Genomic DNA, 21879 nt, shown 5'->3' on the forward strand with positions numbered 1-21879 from the left:
TCAAAGCAGCACTGGAGAGTCCTTGACTACAAATCAGGATCACGGATTCCTATAGAGTAATGCAGACTAGAAGGTGTCGAGGTTTATAGAAGTGTGTCTGACAGTAAAATGAGATTAGAGTATTTCCAGTCCGCCTTTGCCTTAAGCAAACAAAATATGAACAAATCAGTGTGAAAAGTAAGATTCAAAAGATTATAGTCTATGTATCTGCTTGTTCCTTCCACCTATAAAAGGCAATCTTTTAACACTAATGCACCCCGTGCACTTAGACATATGCTCGTATTAAGTTACAGATCTAAAAATACTAAACAGCTTAAGTGAAGTGCCAACATGAAAGTTTTCATCTGTTATATTTAATGTAAGTACATGCTGTCCTAAACACCTTCAAAAACGATTTGTGAAATCACCTAAATACTTGGAGAAAAAAAAAAAAAATACTGATTTCGGACTATCAAACATAGCTTTCTCCATGGGTACACATTTGTAAAGGTATGTCAGTAAAACCAATAGCTAACACTTTGTGAAAACGTGGCAGTTCCCAGCGACTGCTAAATATTTTACATGAGTATCTCGTCAAGTTCTCTCAACACCCCTATGAAGCAGGTGTTGGAAGTGATATTATATTCTATGGTTTAGAGATCAGGAAGCTGAGGCTCAGGGAATATGAGTAACTTAGGTAAAGTTCACACACTAGTAAGTGGTGAAAAGAGGATTCAAAACTTCATAGGTCCAACTCTTAGCAATTCATCTCTCTCTCCTTGCTCTGCTCAGTAGGTTGACAAAATTTCCTAACAACCAAATTCACCAGTGGCTATGTCTGACCTTGCATAAAAGACAGGCACTGTTACATTTATTCTGCATCTTATTTAACAGATCTCCTACATTTTTCTTCTTTTTAAAGAAATATTCATTTATTCCCTTTTGTTGCCCTTGTTGTTGTATTGCTGTAGTTATTTTTGATGTCATTCATTGTTGGATAGGACAGAGAGAAATGGAGAGAGGAGGGGAAGACAGAGAGGGGGAGAGAAAGATAGACACCTACAGACCTGCTTCAGCTTGTGAAGCGACTCCCCTGCAGGTGGGGAGCCGGGGCTTGAACTGGGATCCTTATGCCGGTCCTTGCACTTCATCTTCCTTATTTTTATAGATATAGAGAGAAAAAAGGAGAGGGAGAGACAGATACTAGAGCACTAATGCTGGGTGTGGCATATGGCAAAAACTACAACTCTCTAAAAGCTATGACTTTCTAATCTCATGAAAAATTATATATATATTGCTACTTCAATGTTAAGAAGGCAACTAGACTCAATGGTTTTATTTTTAAGAAGCTAATGTATTTTAGAAAAAACTTGTGCTAGCATAATATGCAGCAGTATTTTAAATATTCAACTACTACTTTCTGCTGAAGCTTGAGAACATATTTATAAGTGCCAAGCCATTTGACAAAGGGGAGTAGGAGAAGCAATTGGTATTGCTGACAAAAACTAAACCTATTAGCAATTTGAAAAATATCTGACTTAATGACAAGTGTACCTGAGATACTACATTCTAAAATGTGGGTATATACAAATATTCACACAGAATTCACATTTTTCTTTTTCTTGATTAGTTAATTTATTTTTATTATCTTTATTTATTAGATAGAGACAGCCAGAAACAAAAGTGTGATAGGGGGAGGGACAGAGAGACACCTGCAGGACTGCTTCACCACTTGCAAAGCTGTCCCCCTGCAGGTGGGGACCAGGGGATTGAGCCCTGGTCCTGTGCATTGTAATACGCACGCTCAACCAGGTGCGCCACCACCTGGCCCCAAACTTCACATTTTTCTAACAGGCAACTTAAACTAAGACTTTGAAGTTTCATAAATTATCTTTACAATAACAAACGTAACTTATCACGGGAAAATACAACAGCCTAATGCTTAATATAGCAGAACACTGATAATAAATAAATAAATAAATAAATAAATAAATAAATAAATAATAAATGAACCTCTAAATGAAATGTAAGCATTTAAAACCAGTCATCATACAGACTTTGCGGTGTCACTTCTGAGTGACACTTTAGATGATCAACACAGTCAAGACAGGCTTAGCTTTTAAGCAGTGCCAGAATGTGAGCTTCTCATCTGCACACTGGAGAGTGTCTTTGTGACATGGGAAAATTCCTACAACATGTCATATTTGAACACCTAAAAGCCACACCCTGAACTTGGAAAGTTCAGATCACAGTGGGTAGATGAAAGAGGGATGATATACATATTTTCTCAAGAGCTCCTTTCCCTTTATCAAGAAATACATGTCATTTTTAGGCTTACTAATTCAATCTTGGCAAATATTTGAGCATTACCAAGGTGCTATATATTCGAGAGTGGTACAATGAACACGAAGACTTTATTATTTTTTCTTTAATAAAATGCAATGTAATCATCATGTAAACAAAGTATCAACACCATACCAAATCTCAAAACTGTTTCACTGTTTTGAAGATAATAAACTGAACAACATATATATAAATGCCATTATGCATGGTAAAAATGGTCTACAGTCTGGAGAAGTGGACCTATCTACGATCCTGCAATTCCTCTCCTGCGGATATATACTAAGAAACCAAACTAGACCTATACTCATAGCAGCACAATTTGTAATAGTCAAAACTTGGAAGCAACCCAGGTGTCCAACTAACAGATGAGTGTCATTTGCATTCCTCTGACAATCAGTGACCTGGAGCAACTTTTCATATGTTTTGGATCTCTTCTGTAGTGAATGTTCTGTTCATATCCTCTGCCCATTTTTGGATGGGGTCATTTGCTTTTTTGGTGCTAAATCTGCTGAGCTCTTTGTATATTTTGGTTATTAGTCTCTCTTATCTGATGTATGGCATGTGAAGATCTTCTCCCATTCTGTGAGGGGTCTCTTTGTTTGTGTTATAGTTTCTCTGGCTGTGCAGAAGCTTTTCAATTTGTAGTCATATAAATCACTAATTAATATGAGGGGAAAAATTGATGGTATGTCTCAAACTTTTTAAAGCACATACTGAGTCTTTTTAACACATAGGCTGAGTCTTTGATATGCTGACTCTCTTAAAAGCTTAGACCAGGGAAAACAGAAGCAACTGGTGGCACCGCTATATACAAATAATGTCAAAGGACATCAATTATGGTGATGTTCTGTATGATACAGTAAATCCTAACAAAGGGATATTTCAAAGTTAACCCAATTACCAAATTATGTAATTATGGCAATAACTATCTGTTGTCTTCTTAACCCTAAGACAGCAGGAACCTCCCACTTCCTCTATAGAGACTATATTTCCCCCAGTCCTGGCACCTCTTGGGTGGGGTTCACTTTGCTGCACACTTCTCTCAATTCATACCAAATGATATCGCATCTGCCGATCCCAACCTAATCAATGCAACGAATACCACCTCAGCATGCTTCACTTCAGACTGTGCCCAGAGACGTCAGGCATGGAACGTCTTTGTATAAATGGCCAAGATTGGTATTGGTGAGTCATAAGATAATTCTATTTTTATTTAAGGACTCTCCATATAGTTTTCCAAAAGGTTCTATCAGTCTGTATTCCCATCAACAGTGTCACAGAGACCTTTTTTCTCTAGCACCTCGACAACACCACCCACCATTTCCTATGTTGTTGATGTAGGTCATTCTTACAAGTGTAAGGTGGAATCTCAGTGTAGTTTTAATTTTCATTTCTCTAATGCTAAGTCAAGTGGAGCATTTCTAAAAATGTCTCTGGGTATTTTAATCATTTCTTTAGAAAACTGTTATACAATTCTCTTGCCCACTTTTTTTTATTGGGTTACTTGATTCCTTTTGTTGAGCCGTATGATCTCTTTATAGATGTTCAATATAAAGCACTTGGTAGATGTGTGTTGTGCAAATATCTCCTCCCAACTACTGGGTTGCCTGTTTATCTTTGTGTAATTTGATTTTGATGTGTAAAATACAGTAGTCCTACTTACTTAATCTTGGTTTCAATTCACATGTCCATCAGATTGTGTTTCCAAATATATCTTTGATGTTTATGTCCCGCATTTTTTTTACTGATGTTTTCTGCTATATATTTTAGAGTTACAGGTCTCATATCCAAGACTTTGACTCATTCTGAAATAATTTTGGTATTAAGTGGTGAGTGTTCTAGCTTCATTTTTCTACATGTGGCTGTCCAGTTTTCCCAGCACTATTTGTTGAAGAGGCCTTCTTGTATCCCATTGAACAAATTATGCTCCTTTGTCATGTATCAGGTTGCTGTATACTTAAGGCTTTATGTCTGGGATTGTGACTATGTTCCATTGGCCCATGTCCATTTTTATTTCAAATATAGGGTGAGATACCTCAGTATCAGAGCTTCCCAAGGTTCCATGACACTTGCTTATGATGCTATGGTTCAAACTTGGACTACACAAATGGCAAGGCATATGTCCTAGCTGATTAACTCTATCTCTCAGGCTCTACCACCCCAATTTTCATTAAAAACACACACACACACACACACACACACAATGAAGACACCACTATAAGGCATGAAACAACCCCTTCTTAGAGGTGAGTTAAATCAGATGAAAATGTCGGCAATGGCAAGATGTTACCAAGACATATTCTCTTGTACAATTGTCTGAATCTCTTTATAAACTTTGTACTCACTGGCTCTGCAATATAGTAGTCCTATATCATCCTGTTTCCCAATTGAGAAGATCTCATTTGAGAAATGTGTAAGTAATTCAAATGATAAGAACTCGAGGACAGCATAAGGACAGAGTACTGCAAAATCTTTCACACTCTTAAGCTTTACAGTAAAGTATAACAGCAGTTGGGAGCAGATGTTGGAATTTTTAGATATTACTGAAGTGTGAAAATATGATTTGCCTTTTTGAGTATTTAAATCATGTGCCAAGAATCATCTGTCTCCTAAATTATAGGTATTTGGAAGATATCTTTCTCAAAATTTCCAAACTAAAGAATGGACAATGCCCAGTTTTTGCCAGGTAAAATCCACTTTCTGTTCCTACAGTGGTACTTGGGGCAGTATTTCCTCTTGCACAGTAGACACACGTCTGGTATTAGATGAGTAAAATTTGACAATGTAAAAAGTGTTAAACCGTACTGAAATCTGTAGGGCTACGTCACAGGGGAGAGAGAGGGGATCGTAGCGGAGAGGGAACACAAGTCTTTATTCACGCAGGCACCTCAGAGTTGGGTGAGAGCGCAGTGGTTGGGGCCATGTGGAGCTAGCAAAATGGCTGCCTCCCGCTACACGCAGCAGCCCTCCTCTGCTTTCGGTTGCCGAGGTGAAAGGGGGCAAAAAGAGAGAGAGGGGACAGAAGCAGAAGGGCTTTTATGGGAGAAATTCCAGAAGTGACAAGTTGGGACAGGATTGTCTACGAAACAAGGCACTCTGGGAATAGGGTTTCTCGTGGGAATTGACAATCCCTGAAGGGACAACATGGTGGAAGAAGGCACTCTGGGAATAGGGGTGTAGAGGAGAATGTAACCACAGAATTCCATTTAAATAGTCATCACCCTACCTTGTTACTATATGATAACCTCACTTATTTTTACTAAAGCACTTAGTCATTCGTGTGGTGTGGTGGGGTGTGGTGGGGTGGGGTGGGGTGGGGTGGGGTGGTGTGGTGTGGTGTGGTGTGGTGTGGTGTGGTGTGGTGTGGTGTGGTGTGGTGTGGTATGGTGTGGGTACATGAAAAGCATATAGACTCACTCCCTACCTCCTTAAAAGAATACTAATTCTATGAGAACAGGCTATCAGTTTTGGTCAATGCATCAGTCTCCAAATATAGAAAAAGGCCTATCTCACAGCAAGTACTAAGTTACATTTTTGGTGACTTCATGAAGAGAGTGAGTCTGACTTTTGTCATTTGCAGTTAATGAAACTGCTGATGACAGCGTATGCTTGCAACAAATTTCCCATTACTTGAGGTAATTTGAATCTCTCTCTTAAACGGCTTAAACTTTGAAATAAAGCTGTGTGGCTACATATAAAAAAGGAAAAAAGCAGATATGCTATATGTACTAAAAGCATTTGAACAGTTGTGTACAGAAATATACTAGCTGCATGGTTTGGGACAATTTTAGCCTTTAGTACTTAACACAGTACATGTTCCACAAAAAACCAGAATGATTACTTGCTTGGACAATCCTGAAAAACCACTCAAAGAATCTAGACACAGCCCTAAAACACATATCTCTAACTGAAAACTTAATCTTGCCTTTTTCAAAAACTTCCAATTATATATCTAAAAGAGAATGTAGCCTAATGTCATGGTCAGATTTGTGCACTTGAGTATGCTCATTAAAAACAGATGAGAGAAATTTAGACAACTGCCAAAGTAGATCAATCTCCAACTATCTCCCACTGTAATTTGGGTATGCTTAGCTCTGCCAAGGTCACAGGGCTCTGGATCAGTGGGCGTGGAGCTAATACACAGAAACCTATCGTTATTCACTGTAGAACAGATGTAGAATTTCTTTAAAATATATGGTACTGGCTAAAGCATAGAAAATAATGTTAAGGGAGTTGTGTGGTAGCGTAGTGGGTTAAGGGCAGGTAGTGCAAAGTGCAAGGACTGGTGTTAAGGATCCGGGTTCGAGCCCCCGGCTCCCCACCTGCAGGGAAGTCACTTCACTAGAGGTGAAGCAGGTCTGCAAGTGTCTATCTTTCTCTCTTCCTCTGTCTTCCCCTCCTCTCTCCATTTCTCTCTGTCCTATCCAACAGTGATGACAACAATAATAATAACTACTACAATAAAACAACAAGGGAAACAAAAGGGAATAAATAAAAACAATAATGTTAAAATTCTATAGTTTTAGACAATAACTTGGATCCACCAGCATATCAGATTTCAGGCTCAGGCGCAAAAAGAAAAAGGGAAAAAAAAAAACTTGTATAGCCACAGGCCCTTTGGAATTTAACTAAAATATGCCTACTACCTATCTACAACATGGAGGACCCCCCCCCCAACACTTCGTCTGCACTATTCCAGCCCTTAGGTACATGACTGGTCAACAATTTGTTTGGCTTTGTTAACTCTCTTATCAACTACCAGGTTCCAGACGCTAGCATGATGCCGACCAGACTTCCCTGGACAGACAACCCTACCAATGAGTCTTGGAGCTCTGCTTCCCCAGAGCCCTTCCCCACTAGGGAAAGAGAAAAACTGGCTGGGAATATGGATCGACCTGTCAACGCCCATGTTCAGTGGGGAAGCAATTACAGAAACCAGACCTTCAACCTTCTGCATCCCACAATGACCCTGGGTCCATACTCCCAGAGGGTTAAAGAACAGGAAAGCTATCAGGGGAGGGGATGGGATACAGAGTTCTGGCAGTGGGAATTGTGTGAAGTTGTACCCCTCTTACCCTGTGGTTTTGTCTATGTTTCCTTTTTATTAAATAAAAATAAAAAATTCTATAGTTTTATAATTGGGAAGCTATATAGTTGTGTAAGCAAATTTAAAATGTAGAGGAATTTCTTAGGTGGCTCTAATTACAAATGCCCCTGAATTTCTGCTATTCCCAGTCATCTCCATCCCTCCCAAGAATGTCAGCATCACCCTGATACCAAAAGAAGACAGAGATGCAACCAAAAAAGAAAACTATAGGCCAATATCCCTGATGAACATAGATGCTAAAACCTTTCCAAAAAAATTCAATTGAGGTTGAGTTGTTCTAAAAGAATTGTCATTCAAATTCTTTATAGGTTATAAATTCTACAGAGGACTTGAAAATGGTTAGTGGCATATATATACTCAATGCTATCTCAAAACTGAGAATTATTATGTTACGTTTCTTGCCTTTCTTAAATTTATTTTCATCAAGCTAGAACACCTCCACTTAACTTGCAAACCAACGTTAATTGTCTACAAAGAAAACAAATACTTCTATAATTGGGAAGCTGCAATAACATGAAATACAAGTACTAACTCTTTGCTTTTTCTTGAGACTGAAAGAGAGAGACTGAGAGACAGAGAGAGAGAGAGAGACTATAGCACTGAAGGTCCCTTCAGTACACAATACCTACTGCAAAGTGTTGCACAGTGTACTATCCAGGTGAGTTATCTCCCCAAATACTAAGCTTTATGCACAGTAGCAGTACTTTCTAACAGAGTAATTGCTAAATTTGATTTTTTAAATATTCACAAAAATGTCAATAAAAATGTTCTCCTTTAGAGTTCTGGGGGTGGGAATTAGTGGAATTGTACCCCTCCTATCGTCAATATAAATAAATAAAATTATATATAAATAAAAATTTATAAATAAAATTTTTTTGAAAGTTCCCCTTTTATTTAAAACAGACACATGCTACCTATTTGTAACTACTCTTCCACTTTTAGTCCCTGAATAGGTCTTTATTTCATAGCTACTCATTTTCCACTTATTTTTACTGTGATATAATATATATAATATTTACCAACACATTCATTTTTAAGTGTATGATTTTATGGCATTAAGTATCTTAGCATGCCTGTACAAGTACCACCACTATCCAAGTCCAAAATATTTTTTGCAAGATAATGTTGCAAAATCAAAACTCCATATCCATTAAACAAAAACTCACCATTCCCCTTCACCCTCAGCCCCAGATCACCACTATTTTGCTTTCTGTTTCTTTAAGTTTCATTACTGTAGGTACCTTATGTAAGTGGAACCACACTATTTATTTTGTGATTAGTTTATTTTACTTAGCATATCCATATTTAATTACAACATTTACCCATGTTATATAACATGTCAGAATTTCCTTCCTTTTTAAGAGTGGACAATATTCCATTTATGTATTTCTTTCTCTCCCTCTCCCTTTTTCTCTCTGTGTTTTCAGATATTACTTTTTCTATGCTTCCGTTGGCAGATTATCTAGGTTGCCTAGATTGAAATCTTTTTTTTTTTAACTTAGGTTGTGGATATGACTCATTCCATGTACTAATGTATTAACTCATTTTCTGAAGGTTAATGATTTCTTCTTGCTATATCAAATGGTTTTTACCCCAGTACACTCATTCCTCTATTTCAGAACTACTAGTCATTTTTTATGCTCTCCCACCAATAAGAAATAAATAAAAGTAAATTAGAGCACATATGATATATGTGTAAAACCTTAATAACAGCTACACAAAGTGAACAAAGAAGGGAATAAAATCAGCCATAAGATAAACTCATCTAGTTAAAAGAACAATGCCCGGGTCGGGCGGTGGCGCAGTGGGTTAAGCGCACGTGGCGCAATGCGCAGGAACCGGCGTAAGGAGTCCGGTTCGAGCCCCCGGCTCCCCACCTGCAGGGGAGTCGCTTCACAGGCAGTGAAGCAGGTCTGCAGGTGTCTATCTTTCTCTCCCCCTCTCTCTCTGTAGACTTCCCCTCCTCTCAATTTCTCTCTGTCCTATCCAACAACAAAGCAACGACAACAATGGCAATAATAACCGCAACGAGGCTGCAACAACTAGGGCAACAAAAAGGGGTAAAAATGGCCTCCAGGAGCGGTGGATTCATGGTGCAGGCTCCGAGCCCAGCAATAACCCTGGAGGGGGAAAAAAAAAAAAAAAGAACAATGCCCACAAGGGCTTGCATTCTGCTCCTCTCCCTCAACCCCACATATATCTCATGGAATAATCTTTTAAAAACTAAATAATAATAATAATTGTTTAATATCTTTATTTTTATTTTCACTGTATTTGTAATCTGAATTACTTCTACTATAAGTCTCTTACAATGTTAAGTAATATTTAATGGGAAGGAGCTAAAGATCCACATAAATGAGACACCTATTTGGAGGGAAGATAGATTTTTATAAAAAACTGACCATTTATGAAGAGAAGAATACTATTATCAACAAACAGGTCCCTTATTGAAATGAGCAAGAATAAAGGTTTTTTTCTCCACCTAAAATAAAATTTAGTATAGTAAATTTCCATCAGGAACATTTATTTAATATCCAACATTATAATCAGTTTCTCCAACCAAAGTCAAACTTAGGATTAGTGAGGAAGATTTAACTCATTAAGAACAGATTCCTAACTCTTTGGAGAAAAAGAGGAAACTGCAATAAGATTTTTTTTTTTTTTAGACAGATGGTTCTGGATGTTTCTAGACTATTTTCTAGACAGTCCGTCAAAATGAAAAAGGACAGCCCTAATTTTTATTTTCTGCACAAGGTTGTGTTACTGTACTCCAATTTTGAGATCCCTTGAGTCTGTAAACATAGCTGAGGACAAATACAGAATAATCCACGTAAAGAGAAAACTCTTAACAAGGCAAACCACAATTTTAGAATAGTATTTTCTTTAATCATAAGAAAAATATCATCATATGTTGAATTATATACTAGAAAAAATTGTTGTGTGGGGAACAAAATAAGGCTCACAAGTTATCTATTTCATGATTTCCAGTAAATAAGAATTGTTAAATTTTTGAAAGACCAGAAAAACTAGTCTACTTGGTATTTTGAGATGTGTTCTCTATTTCAGAATAAAACCAAAGAGATCTACTAAAGTCTATTGCAAAATCAAGTACCTTCCACAAGTTTTAAGGGGGTGTGAGGTGAATAATTAAACTTAGCAATTTATCATATGCCCAAGTCTACAACAGTCGTGTGCACTAAGGTAAAAGAAACAGTCAACAAAGAGAAAGAGAAACAGGATTTAAAAAACAAAAAAATTAACATGGAAAACAACAAGGGCAACAAAAGGAATAAATAAATAAATATTTTTAAAAAATTAAAAGGGGCCAGGTGGTGGTGGTACACCTGGTGAAGTGCTCATGTTACAATGCGCAAGAACCCAGGTTGAAGTGCCCAGTCCCCACCTGCAGGAGGAAAGCTTCCTAAGTGGTGAAGCAATGCTGCAGGTAGGTGTCTCTCTGTCTTTCTTCCTCAGTTAGCTTTGAGGAAAATATCTGCAATAGGGACCTAGGGAGACTGTGCATAGTGGTCATGCAAACAACTTTCATGCCTGAGGCACTGGGGTCTCAGGTCCTATTCCCAGAACTACCGTAAGCCAGAGATGAACAATGCTCTGGTGAAAATAATAACTAAATAACTAGGAAAATATTAAAAGATCTGAAATAAAGGGCAAAGAGATCAAAATGCCAACACAAGGTGATCATTAAGACAGATCAGCAATTCACTCTGAGTGCTCTGGACTCATTTGCTTAATTACCTAACAAAAAGGATTTGATGATAAAAAAAAAATAAAGTACACACTCTTACACAAAGCACAAAAATCAATTTGATTACATGCGAACAGTGTTTTTACAAACTGATTTAAGTAACCTTTGCGATACTCATCTAGCACAGGCCGGGTTAATTAGCACATGTAAAATGCTGCTGCTGAAGTAAATGAGCAATGTGTGTGTGTCACCTATACTATGCATACAAGAAACAAAAGACTGTTGTTAGTGACACAAATGACATTTGTCATTCTGAAACTAAGCTATCTCAAGAACAGGCCTTCCCCCTTGTATAAACTTTCTGTGGACAATAAAAACTCAGTATCACTATAAATAGCCAAGCAGTATCATATAAAAATTGGCAAGTGTCATAAACCTGAGCTAAGGAAACAGCGTGATCATTTACAGTATATTAAGAATCGTGAGCTTTTTGAAGGTGCTCTATTAGTAACAAATACTCCGGAAATTACGGATCCAGTGGGATGTCTCCCAGTGAAGTGGGGACAAGAGGTAAAAGGTACATGTGACTTCATGCAACAACTCTGGCTTCACTTTACTACTTTTGGCAGATCAAAATACTTAGGATGTCATCCCGCAGTTCCTACTACCGATCTGAACTGTAGATAGTATCACATCCTTGAGTTACCTGGTAGCAGATGTTTCTACACTAACAGTCTGCAGACAGATGCAGGGTTGGTTTTTTTTTTTAACCTATAAATCTTTAATATCTAGGGCAATGAGTTGCCCATAGTAAACATGTATTTAAAATGTTTATTATAGAAATCAGTTAAGCAAACTTAACTGGGTTTAAAACCTTAAATAGAGGAAGGAGAGAGAGAGAGAGAGAGAATTCATTCTAAGCAAAAAGGAAAGATTAATTCAAATCTTTTTTTTAAAGTTTTCAGTTTTATTTTGGTCCCCCCTGCCCAGCGCTGCTCAACTCTGGCTTATGCTGGTTCAGGGGACTGAACCTGGGACTTTGGAGTCTCAGGATTGACAGTCCCTTTGCATAACAATTGTGTTGTCTCCCTTGCCCCTCAAATCTTTTATTTTTTTTTTAGAGTTCACAGAATTCATAATTTTACTCTTCCCATTCAAATTCTTGAAATTTAAAGCTGGCCTTCCTGCCTATAGTAAAGTCATCTCCCTTTAATATCATAAAGGTTTTTATACATATAGAGAAATCTCTATGTAAATATATGCATTTTAAGTGTGCTAACTAACATGAATCTTTGCTAGATGAGTATCACAAAGGTTACTTAATCTGCAAAAGCACTGTTCTGATTTAATCAAATTGATTTTTGTTTTTTATATTCAGCATGTACTTTATGATATAAAGGCTTTTTGAAACAGGGAACTACTAATATTTAGTGCAATGATCATAACAATGCCAAAATACACTCATACCTCCTATGCACGTAATCAATATCGATAACCAATATTTTCTACAAGACCATCTTTCTTTACTAACAGAACCAAGAACAGGCCAGGCTTGCCCCAAACAACGCTGCAGGCAACCACTAGCAGTAGGAAAACACTGGGAAACAGCACCATCTGACTCTTGGAGAGGCACAACAGAGTTAAACCTCAAGGCTCACAGACCAGCTCTCCCTCCCTCTCAACTTTTCACTCTTCCCCCAACTCATATGCCAATCCTGGCAGTGCCAAGCTCATATGTATCTTTCAAAAACTGTAGTAGCAAAGTGGTCACTCAGCACGTGCTGTGTGCTAGACATCACTTCAAGCATATTACTTGTACAAATTAATTGCATCCACTTACTGTGGTAGATGACATTTACACCCTACTAACAGACAACTAAGAGCTAAGTACTAAATGTCAGGAGTGAAAGACCAATATTTCAGACTCTCATATACACTAAATTTATTGTCCTATTTCTGGTTTACAAATTGTGATAAGTGGAAGAATACAAATTTAAGTCTGGAATTACATCTCTTCATTTACTCATATTAATATACTCATCCTCTCTAATTTTCTATTTTATTTCATTTTATTTTTGATAACTTGAAGTAACACTGAAGACTATGGGTTTAGGAGTACAATTTCCTGCCTCTTTAAACTGTATCTTACCATACCACACCCAACACCAAACTGCTAATATTCCCCCACATTCTACTAAGCCTACTCACTTCCCCCCTTCCTTTGTTCTGTATTCAAAGTTCAAGAGTTGGGGGGAGGAAGTCGCACCTGGTAGAGCATACATGTTTCAAAGTTCAAGGGTTTGTTTTGACATTTGGCTTTTTTAAAAAAAAAAATTTTTTTTTTCCTTTATTGGGGAATTAATGGTTTAGTCTACAATAAAATGCAATAGGTTGTATATGCATAACCATTTCCCAGCTTTCCATATAACATTAGAACCCCACTAGGTCCTCCTCATTTGACTTTGTCTATTCCTTTGTTTACCTGTTCATTTGTATTTTACACATATAAGTAAGATCATCCAGTATTTGTCCTCCTATTTTGCTTAGCTGGCCCCCTAAGCCCCCTAGTTCCATCAATATCATAAAAAGACTAAATTCCATCATCTCTTCTAGCTGAGTATCATTCCACTGTGCATATGTTTCTTCTTTATTTCTTTATACCCTCATCTGTCCTTGGGTACTTGAGTTCTTTTCCTATCCCAGCTATTGCAAACAGTGCTGCAGTGAACATAAGGGTGCATATATCTATTCAGAAAAGTGTTTTCTGCTCTTCAGATCACCTAGGATCAGTATTTCTGGACCACAGTTTTGTTTTATCAACTCTGTGTTTAATACTTTGAGAAATTGTCGTGCTGTTTGCCATAGAGGCTGGGCAGGCCCCACCAGAAGAATACAAGGGCTCCTTTTTCTCCACATCTTTGCTGGCACTTGTTTCTTCTCTTTGTGACTTAGGCCAGTTTCACAAGTGTCAGGTGATAGTTCATAATAATGGACAGTGAGCACTTTTTGCATATGTCTGTTGACAATCTCTTTGCTTTCTTTGGTGACTTTAACAATTACAAGCTAAACAGGATAAAAAAAAAAAAACATTACCTTAAGGTTGTCTCATGCCAATGAATTTCTTCCTACATTTCCTTTACTAATTACCTGGGTGATATTTAACAGTAATTCTAAAGATGTATTAATTTGCTTAATTACATATTAATGGTGATGCCAGAGACCAAATTTGGAGGCTTTTGGGCCTCAAGCATACAAGCCCTGTGCTACCTACCCAATGCATAAATTCCAACATTCTACTCAATTTATCAGATTCTGTACGAAATCTAGTACTATTTTTCCAAATAGCTTGCATTTGCACTGCACTGTTACCATGTACAAACTGGTGAGGCATTTTGCTCTGCAGACACATAAAAAGTGCATTCAGATCACGGAGCAGTTTTTCTACCTGAAATGAGAACCATCGCTTGCTTAGCACAACTTTACTTTTTTTCTTCAGCTAAAAACACTCCAGAAAGATCTTGAGCATGGGTCACCCTCCAGAGAGTAACATACTACAGTGGTATTTAGCCAGATATAAGTACAGATATACTCACTTTACCAGTATACAATGAGACCAAATCAAAAGCTTCATCAAATGTTAGGTACAGCTAAGCATTTTGCTTTATTCAGACTTATTACAGGACTAAGCATTTACTAAGTGCCTATTTCTACATCATTCATTTCTTTGTGCAGAATTGTACTTTATGAGTGAATTTTTATGTGTTCATGTAGTAGGGCTAAAATTTAAATATGTCCCTTGAAGGCTCATACATTTCCTTGGGAATGTCACTCCTATACTTCCACATTTTGCAGTTGTTTTTTTTCCAAATCATGTTATCAGGAGAATAATGGACTTCAGAACAGTTGTTGACAGATGGGTATAATTTGTCCTTGACCTGTGATAGACGTCTGCACACCCCTCCCTGCCCCAAATTAGACCCTTCTCCACAATCATCCACTGGGTCCCCGAAGCCTTCTCCACTCCCTCTGATCACCTTTTCGTCCAGATTCTTTTGCTTTGATGCTACTAGCAATTTTCAAGTAACTTGAAAAAGTCATGGGGGGCACCCATTTGTGATGTACCTCTTTCTCCCCTTCCAAGTCTCCTGGATAACTGTACAGTCTTATCATAAGCACTATCTTCTGAACTTAATCACATTAGAGAGTTAGTCTGAGTCTATTCAATGAGTTAGTGAGATATTTCCATAGCCCAAATGTCTATTACTGTGCATACCACCATAAACTGTATTTACTTTGTGCTTCCTTCTCAGCCATTTGTTTATAATGCAGAGAAATGTTTAACTGATCTTTAATATCCAGGATCCTGGGCAACATTTGCTTAACTCAGGACAGATAAAACATGTTCTGTTATGTAAATGTAGCATGTGTGCAACTGGAAACAGGAATATCACATCAATATAATGTAAAAGTCATATCATTTCATATGTGACTTTTCCTCCTATTACCACCAAGCAACAGTAAGTGGATACAGAGATAAACGCCTGAAGAGCAAGCAATAAACATGATGTCAGCGCGTCTCTCTTCCAGCTCAATCTGGCCATAGCCTCTGTTTTAGGTATCCATTACTCAGTTCTCACCATGTGGACTTTACTCCTGTCTTCATGATTTAGCAACATCAGCTCTACCAAATCCCTCCTTCCCACTTGATTTTCTTTGTCTACTGTAGTATTTAACAAGTCAGAATTCAACATTCTACCCATGATGATCTCTTTTCTTTTTCCACAACTCATGTATCTTATGCATTCTTCCTGTGACTTCATGCATCCCATAATCATAGTATCTTTGTCAGCACTGTGGGTGCTCAGCTTACAGAGTTGCATCATTCAAATGGTCTGCTTCAACCCCATTCTTCCCATAAACTCTGATTTTTAAACTCATAATTTGCAATACAAACAATTTTCAAGAATACATGTTTCATTATTGCATAGATGCCTTGCTAAAAGTATTTGATGTACTGAGAATCAAATACCTAGAAGATAAAAAATTCATTCAACAAATATAGACCATCAAAGTAAATGAGGCATGGGGGCCAGATGGTAGCTCAGCGGGTTAAGTGCAAATGGCACAAAGCACAAGCACTCGCATAAGGGTCCCAGTTTGAGCCCTTGGCTCCCCACCTGCAGAGGAGTCGTTTCAGGAGCGGTAAAGCCGGTCTGCAGGTGTCTCTCTGTCTGTCTCTCTCTATATATATATAATATTTATTTATTTATCTTCCCTTTTGTTGCCCTTGTTTTTTATTGTTGTTGTTGTTATTAGTGTTGTTATTGATGACGTTGTTAGATAGGACAGAGAGAAATGGAGAGAGGAGGGAAAGACAGAGAGGAGAAGAGAAAGATAAGACACCCGCAGACCTGCTTCACTACCCGTGAGGCAACCCCCCTGCAAGTGGGGAGCCAGGGGCTTGAACTGGGATCCTTAAGCCAGTCCTTGTGCTTGGTGCCACATGCACTTAACCCTCTGCATACCTCCTAACTCTCCCCCCACCATGTCATCTTCCCCTCTCGACTTCTGACTGTCTCTGTCCAACAAATAAAAATAATTTAAAAAAAAAAGAAAGGAAAGACTACTGCTGAGCTCATGTTTACAAAAGGAGACCTATCTGGTGCCTACTGTAATTACTCAAGCAAGAGATGGGGGCTGACCAGAATGGTAGCACAAGAGGTATTGTAAGTAGCCAAATGTTTTTTCCTTCAATCAAACATAACTAGGTAACCTTCAATTTATCATATATCCACATGTTAAAACATATGCAACAAACTGGTTAAGGGTGTTCCAACTCATGCAGTAACATCTACATATTGCTAAAAATAAAAATAAAAGTTTTCTACCATTCTAGCACTTTACATGAAATCTATATTCACTTATTTCTATTTCAACTCAAATTGAATCTCTTCCTCAGTGAAGATCCTGTCCATGTCCTCATCCCATTTTCTAATATCCTCCCATATTATTTTTAAGCAATGCAAATTTGGGTTGAAAGGGAAAGTGTTTCCACTGACAGTTTAGTAAGCTTTACCATTCCTCCTTTATATTCTTACTTAGTAATGCACCCCAGCTTCTAGCGGCGGGGGTGGGGGAGCTGTTAAACATGCTACAGTACAGTTGCTTGGCTTTGATTAAAACAAAATACAAAACAGAAGAATTGGGGGAAAAATACATTCTTATTGACTCTGTTACTGAAAAAATAAATAAGCATGACAGACCATTTTTAGTAGATGTTTAGCATTAGTAATTACACTAAGGTTTTTAGCTTTGGTCACAAGCCAAATGAAGCAAGCATTGTCCATAAGATGACTGGAGGACTTTGGGAAAGAAAAGGAAAAAAACGTAAATACACAGCTTTACTACCAACTATTAAACTTCGTAAAGGGTGTACACAAGAGAAAGGAACATTAGGAAATGTTCTCCCAAACTGAAAACAAAACTTTGAGGTCCATACATTTGTTTAGCAAACCTTTTATAAAAACATTCAATAGTTGAAACAATGCCCAAAAGCTTTAAGCTTTTGGACATGTTTTATGTATCCCAGAAATGCATCACAGCGTCCAAAGACACTGACTGACCCTTAGTAAATCTTCTGAAAAGGAAACATTTATCAAAGTCAAAAATATAAAACTATTTTTTTTTTAAAGACATAGAGAAAGAGAGAGATCATGGCATTAAAGCCTCAGGCTTGAGGCTGAGTCACTCACATGGCAAAGCAGTGCACTACCCACATGAGCTCTTTCACTAGCCTAGAAAAAATAGCTTGAAATATATAGTTATCTTTATGAAAATCTCAAAAATTATGTTTTAAGTATGTAACAAGTAAGGTAACATTGACTAGGCAGAAGATAATGGACAAGGGATACAGATCACTAAGACAGTCTTGCCTTCTGATGTTTTCCATTGTTTCCATAAATCCTCAACTGTTATGTGCTTGTCTTCTCTGTGCAGGTGGCTGTGCTTATTGGTGGCATCTTTGTATTTCATATCTTCTCTGATGAACTATAAGAAGTAAAAACAAAACACTATGGTAAATATGCTTGAGTTGACTATTTTAGTCTCTATAAATTACCAAAAAAATAAACATTTCAACCCAATTGTTGGTGGTTTTCAGATAGCTGGCAGTTTTACAAAATGCAGATATTCACATTATTTTTATATGCCTTTAAAATATACTTAATTAAATGCCTTTTATTAATCACAATAAAAACAGAATCAATAAAAATACTTATTTAATTTTCTTTTCTCCAGGGTTATTGCTGGGTTCGGTGCCTGCACCATGAATCCACCGCTCCTGGAGGCCATTTTTCCCCCTTTTTGATGCCCTTGTTGTTGTAGCCTCGTTGTGGTTATTATTATTGCCATCATTTATGTTGTTCGTTGTTGGATAGGACAGAAAGAAATGGAGAGAGGAGGGGAAAGACAGAGGAGTAGAGAAAGACAGACACCTGCAGACCTGCTTCACCGCCAGTGAAGCGACTCCCCTGTAGGTGGAGAGCTGGGGGCTTGAACCGGGATCCTTATGCCAGTCCCTGTGCTCTGCACCACATGTGCTTAACCCACTGCGCCACCGCCTGACCCCCTGTACTTATTTTTTATTAATTTCCCACTTAATCACTACACCACATCAAAAAATTTCTATAACTTTCATGTCTAAGGCTCAGAGGTTCTAGGTTCAATTCTTGAGATAAACACAAGCCAGAGCTGAGCAGAGCTGTGGTCAGAGAAGAAAAAAATGGCAATACATTTATTCAGAGAGAATATCATTTCACTTCATGGCGGTCTTATAAGGAAAGTATTATGTATTCATCTCCATTTTGTAGATTGAAAGACCAAGGCCCAGTAATTTGCCCAAGATTGAAAACAACAATGAAAAGCAGACCTGAGCCTCCAACCTGAAAAACTTGGTTAGACTCAGCAGCACAGCATACTGTCTCAATACCGTACATTTGGCACGTACACACCAAACTTGAGTGGTAAAGATGGCTCAATACATAATGTTCATCTCAATGACTGCAACTGCTTCTAGGTTCCTCTACCTCATAAATGAAGAGCATCTAACTAGGGTGTTCAGAACTAAAGCATTCTATACAGAACTGAAGTAGAGACTCTGCTAAACTTATGTGCACGAGCTTACATGTATTCATGCCCCAACTCCTCTTGCTTATTCATTTCTACCTGACCCTCTGCTCTTCCTGACTAGTACCTCAGAATCCAGTAGAAATGCCTAAAGGAAAATGACTGTCCTTGGGATACTCTGAAGTACTACTATTTTGGAAAAGGCCCAAAAGCCTAGAGAGAAATTCTAGACTAAAAACTGTGATTAATGACAGAGCAGGGAGGAAGCCTGTCTTGCAAATAACCAGTCAGCAGGAACAAATACCAATTGTTTCATTTATGTGAGATGTTTAAAAAATACTAATAATAAGAATGTCCTAGGAAAATTCTCTTGACCACATAAAGAACTCAAAAGTAGATTTCTGTGAGTTCAGGATCAATATATTTCAGAAAATAAAGCTAACTTCTGTAGATGCACTAGACATGGTATTCTAACTACTACTCAATTTTAGGAGCCCAACATAATTGTATAGTATCACCAAAATTTGTATTTAATAAAAGAATTGAGATATCAAAGAAAAAGGGCAACTAGAAAAAGGAGCTTATGAAGAATCTATAGCTCCCTTAGTGTAAAATGAATTGAATCCTAAGAACAGATACAGAGAATTACATTTTCCTTAGAATTATCATTTAAAATTAATATATACTTCTTTAAAATATGACCCCTCAATATAACACACTTCATAGCACACCACAAAAGCTAATGCTCTATATGCTGCACATCTTTGACATTCTAATCACAAGATGCGATTAGATGACATCATCACCAGAACTGCCTTATACTAAAACTAAGTTTGAAATACATCACCAGCTTCCATACCAGCTACCTATAGATGAACCTTAGAACAGGCTATTTTGGGAGTCGAGTGGTAGCATAGCAGGTTAAGCGCATGTGGTGCAAAGCACAAGGACTGGCATATGGATCCAGTTGGAGCCCCCAGCAGGGGAGTCACTTCACAGGCAGTGAAGCAGGTCTGCAGGTGTCTGTCTTTCTCTCCCTCTCTCTGTCTTCCCCTCCTCTCTCCATTTCTCTCTCTCCTATCCAACAACGATGACATCAATAACGACGACAATAACAACAGCTACAATAAAACAAGGGCATCAAATGGGAATAAATATATTTTTTAAAAGAACAGACTATTTCAACTCTATAAACCTCTCTAAAACTCCATTAAAGACTACAGAGAAATGCTACTGGAGAAATTTTAAAAACAGTCACTAGTGACTGACAGCATGGCCAGAAGACATACACATACTGAGATCCATGAATTAAAACATCTGGCAACAGAAGTGGAGATTCTGTGAAGTAAATCTTCAAACAATGTACAGCAAATAATGTAGAGTTTCTTGGTAAATGTAACCAGCTGTTATGCAAATCTACTATAGGAAAGCTTAGGGTGACAGTATACAAAAGTGTGCTCAACAAATAAACTGCTACTAACCCTTTCAAAAACACTCACCCAGGGGATCCTTTTCAATTAACATTTCTGGAACCATTAAACAATTTGTTTATCAAGTTTCAGGAATTTAATATTTACATGACAAACTGATTTTAGCTTCTTATACCTGTTATATATATTACTTATTCATTTTTTACATGTGCTGCTGTTTTTATAATACCGCTTTAGTAAAATCTGTTGTCAGTACAGACACATTTTGGAGTTCTAATCAACTCATGTCTCTTTCCTTGGAAACAGAATATTAATGTAGACTCCCAAGCATCTGGCCATCTTCCCCCAAATCAATACCTGCTGCCATAGCTATTTGATCAAACAGACAACTGTTCTTTTTAAAAGCAACTGGAGTCTAAGCAGGATGGCAGGACTCTTTCTCACAAGGAAGTATAATCAGGCCATGAAAAAACTGGGTCATTTAGACATAGTTCTGGATTTTCTTTTTAAGTGATAAAGTCGCCAGTATTAGAGATTCTCTTTATCGGCAAATAAACTACAAAAGGCTAGGTGATAAAAAAGAGAGAGAGAGAGAGTTCAGTATGCAGAGAGAAAATAATGAGACATCAAAGTCAGCACAGAAAGATGGACCAGAAACCAGCAGTTCTTGGTGACTTTTTATTTGAGCTTATTATCCTACTTCCCAAGATATAAAAACAACAGAAGTGTCTACCTTTTTATTTTTAAATACATGTTTTAAAACCTCGATACCCAAGAAAGGTGGTTTGTCTTCAGAACTAAGCCCTCAGACTCTAGAATCCTAACAGACCATAATCTGACCCCACTGCTGACACTAAGCAACATTTGCAAGCTACTGGAGAGGTCTTTGGTCTCATATTTCTCCTCTACACGTCGAATAAAATAAAGTCATCAGTCTCATATTACTTCTCTACACAATAAGAAAAAATCATCACATACACTTAAAACCAAATTAAAATACATGTATAGTACAGAGATGTATTATACAATAAAAATACTATGTGTTTTTTATATCAGTGTTTGCTATAGATGTTTAAAGTCTGAATAAAAGAGCTTCAGCCTGATAATGCTGACAGGTATGGCACAGATTTGGGGTAAAACCAGACATCTATAAAGCTAAGATCACCCAATTCTCTTAAAGTACTATTTCA

The 21879-nt window shown here is 37.5% G+C and overlaps 1 protein-coding gene across 2 annotated transcripts in view; it reads right to left on the reverse strand.

The window, feature by feature from the left end:
- The window catches only part of STIM2 (stromal interaction molecule 2), a 121120-nt gene that overhangs the window by 40447 nt on the left and 58794 nt on the right, over positions 1-21879 (reverse strand). For both annotated transcript variants that reach the window (XM_060188243.1, XM_016193412.2), the window contains exon 3: positions 18068-18182. In XM_060188243.1, coding sequence (XP_060044226.1) covers positions 18068-18182 — 115 coding nt within the window. The remainder of the gene's footprint in view (positions 1-18067; positions 18183-21879) is intronic.

This window comes from Erinaceus europaeus, chromosome 3 (genome assembly GCF_950295315.1).
Source record: "Erinaceus europaeus chromosome 3, mEriEur2.1, whole genome shotgun sequence".
Taxonomy (NCBI): Eukaryota; Metazoa; Chordata; class Mammalia; order Eulipotyphla; family Erinaceidae; genus Erinaceus; species Erinaceus europaeus.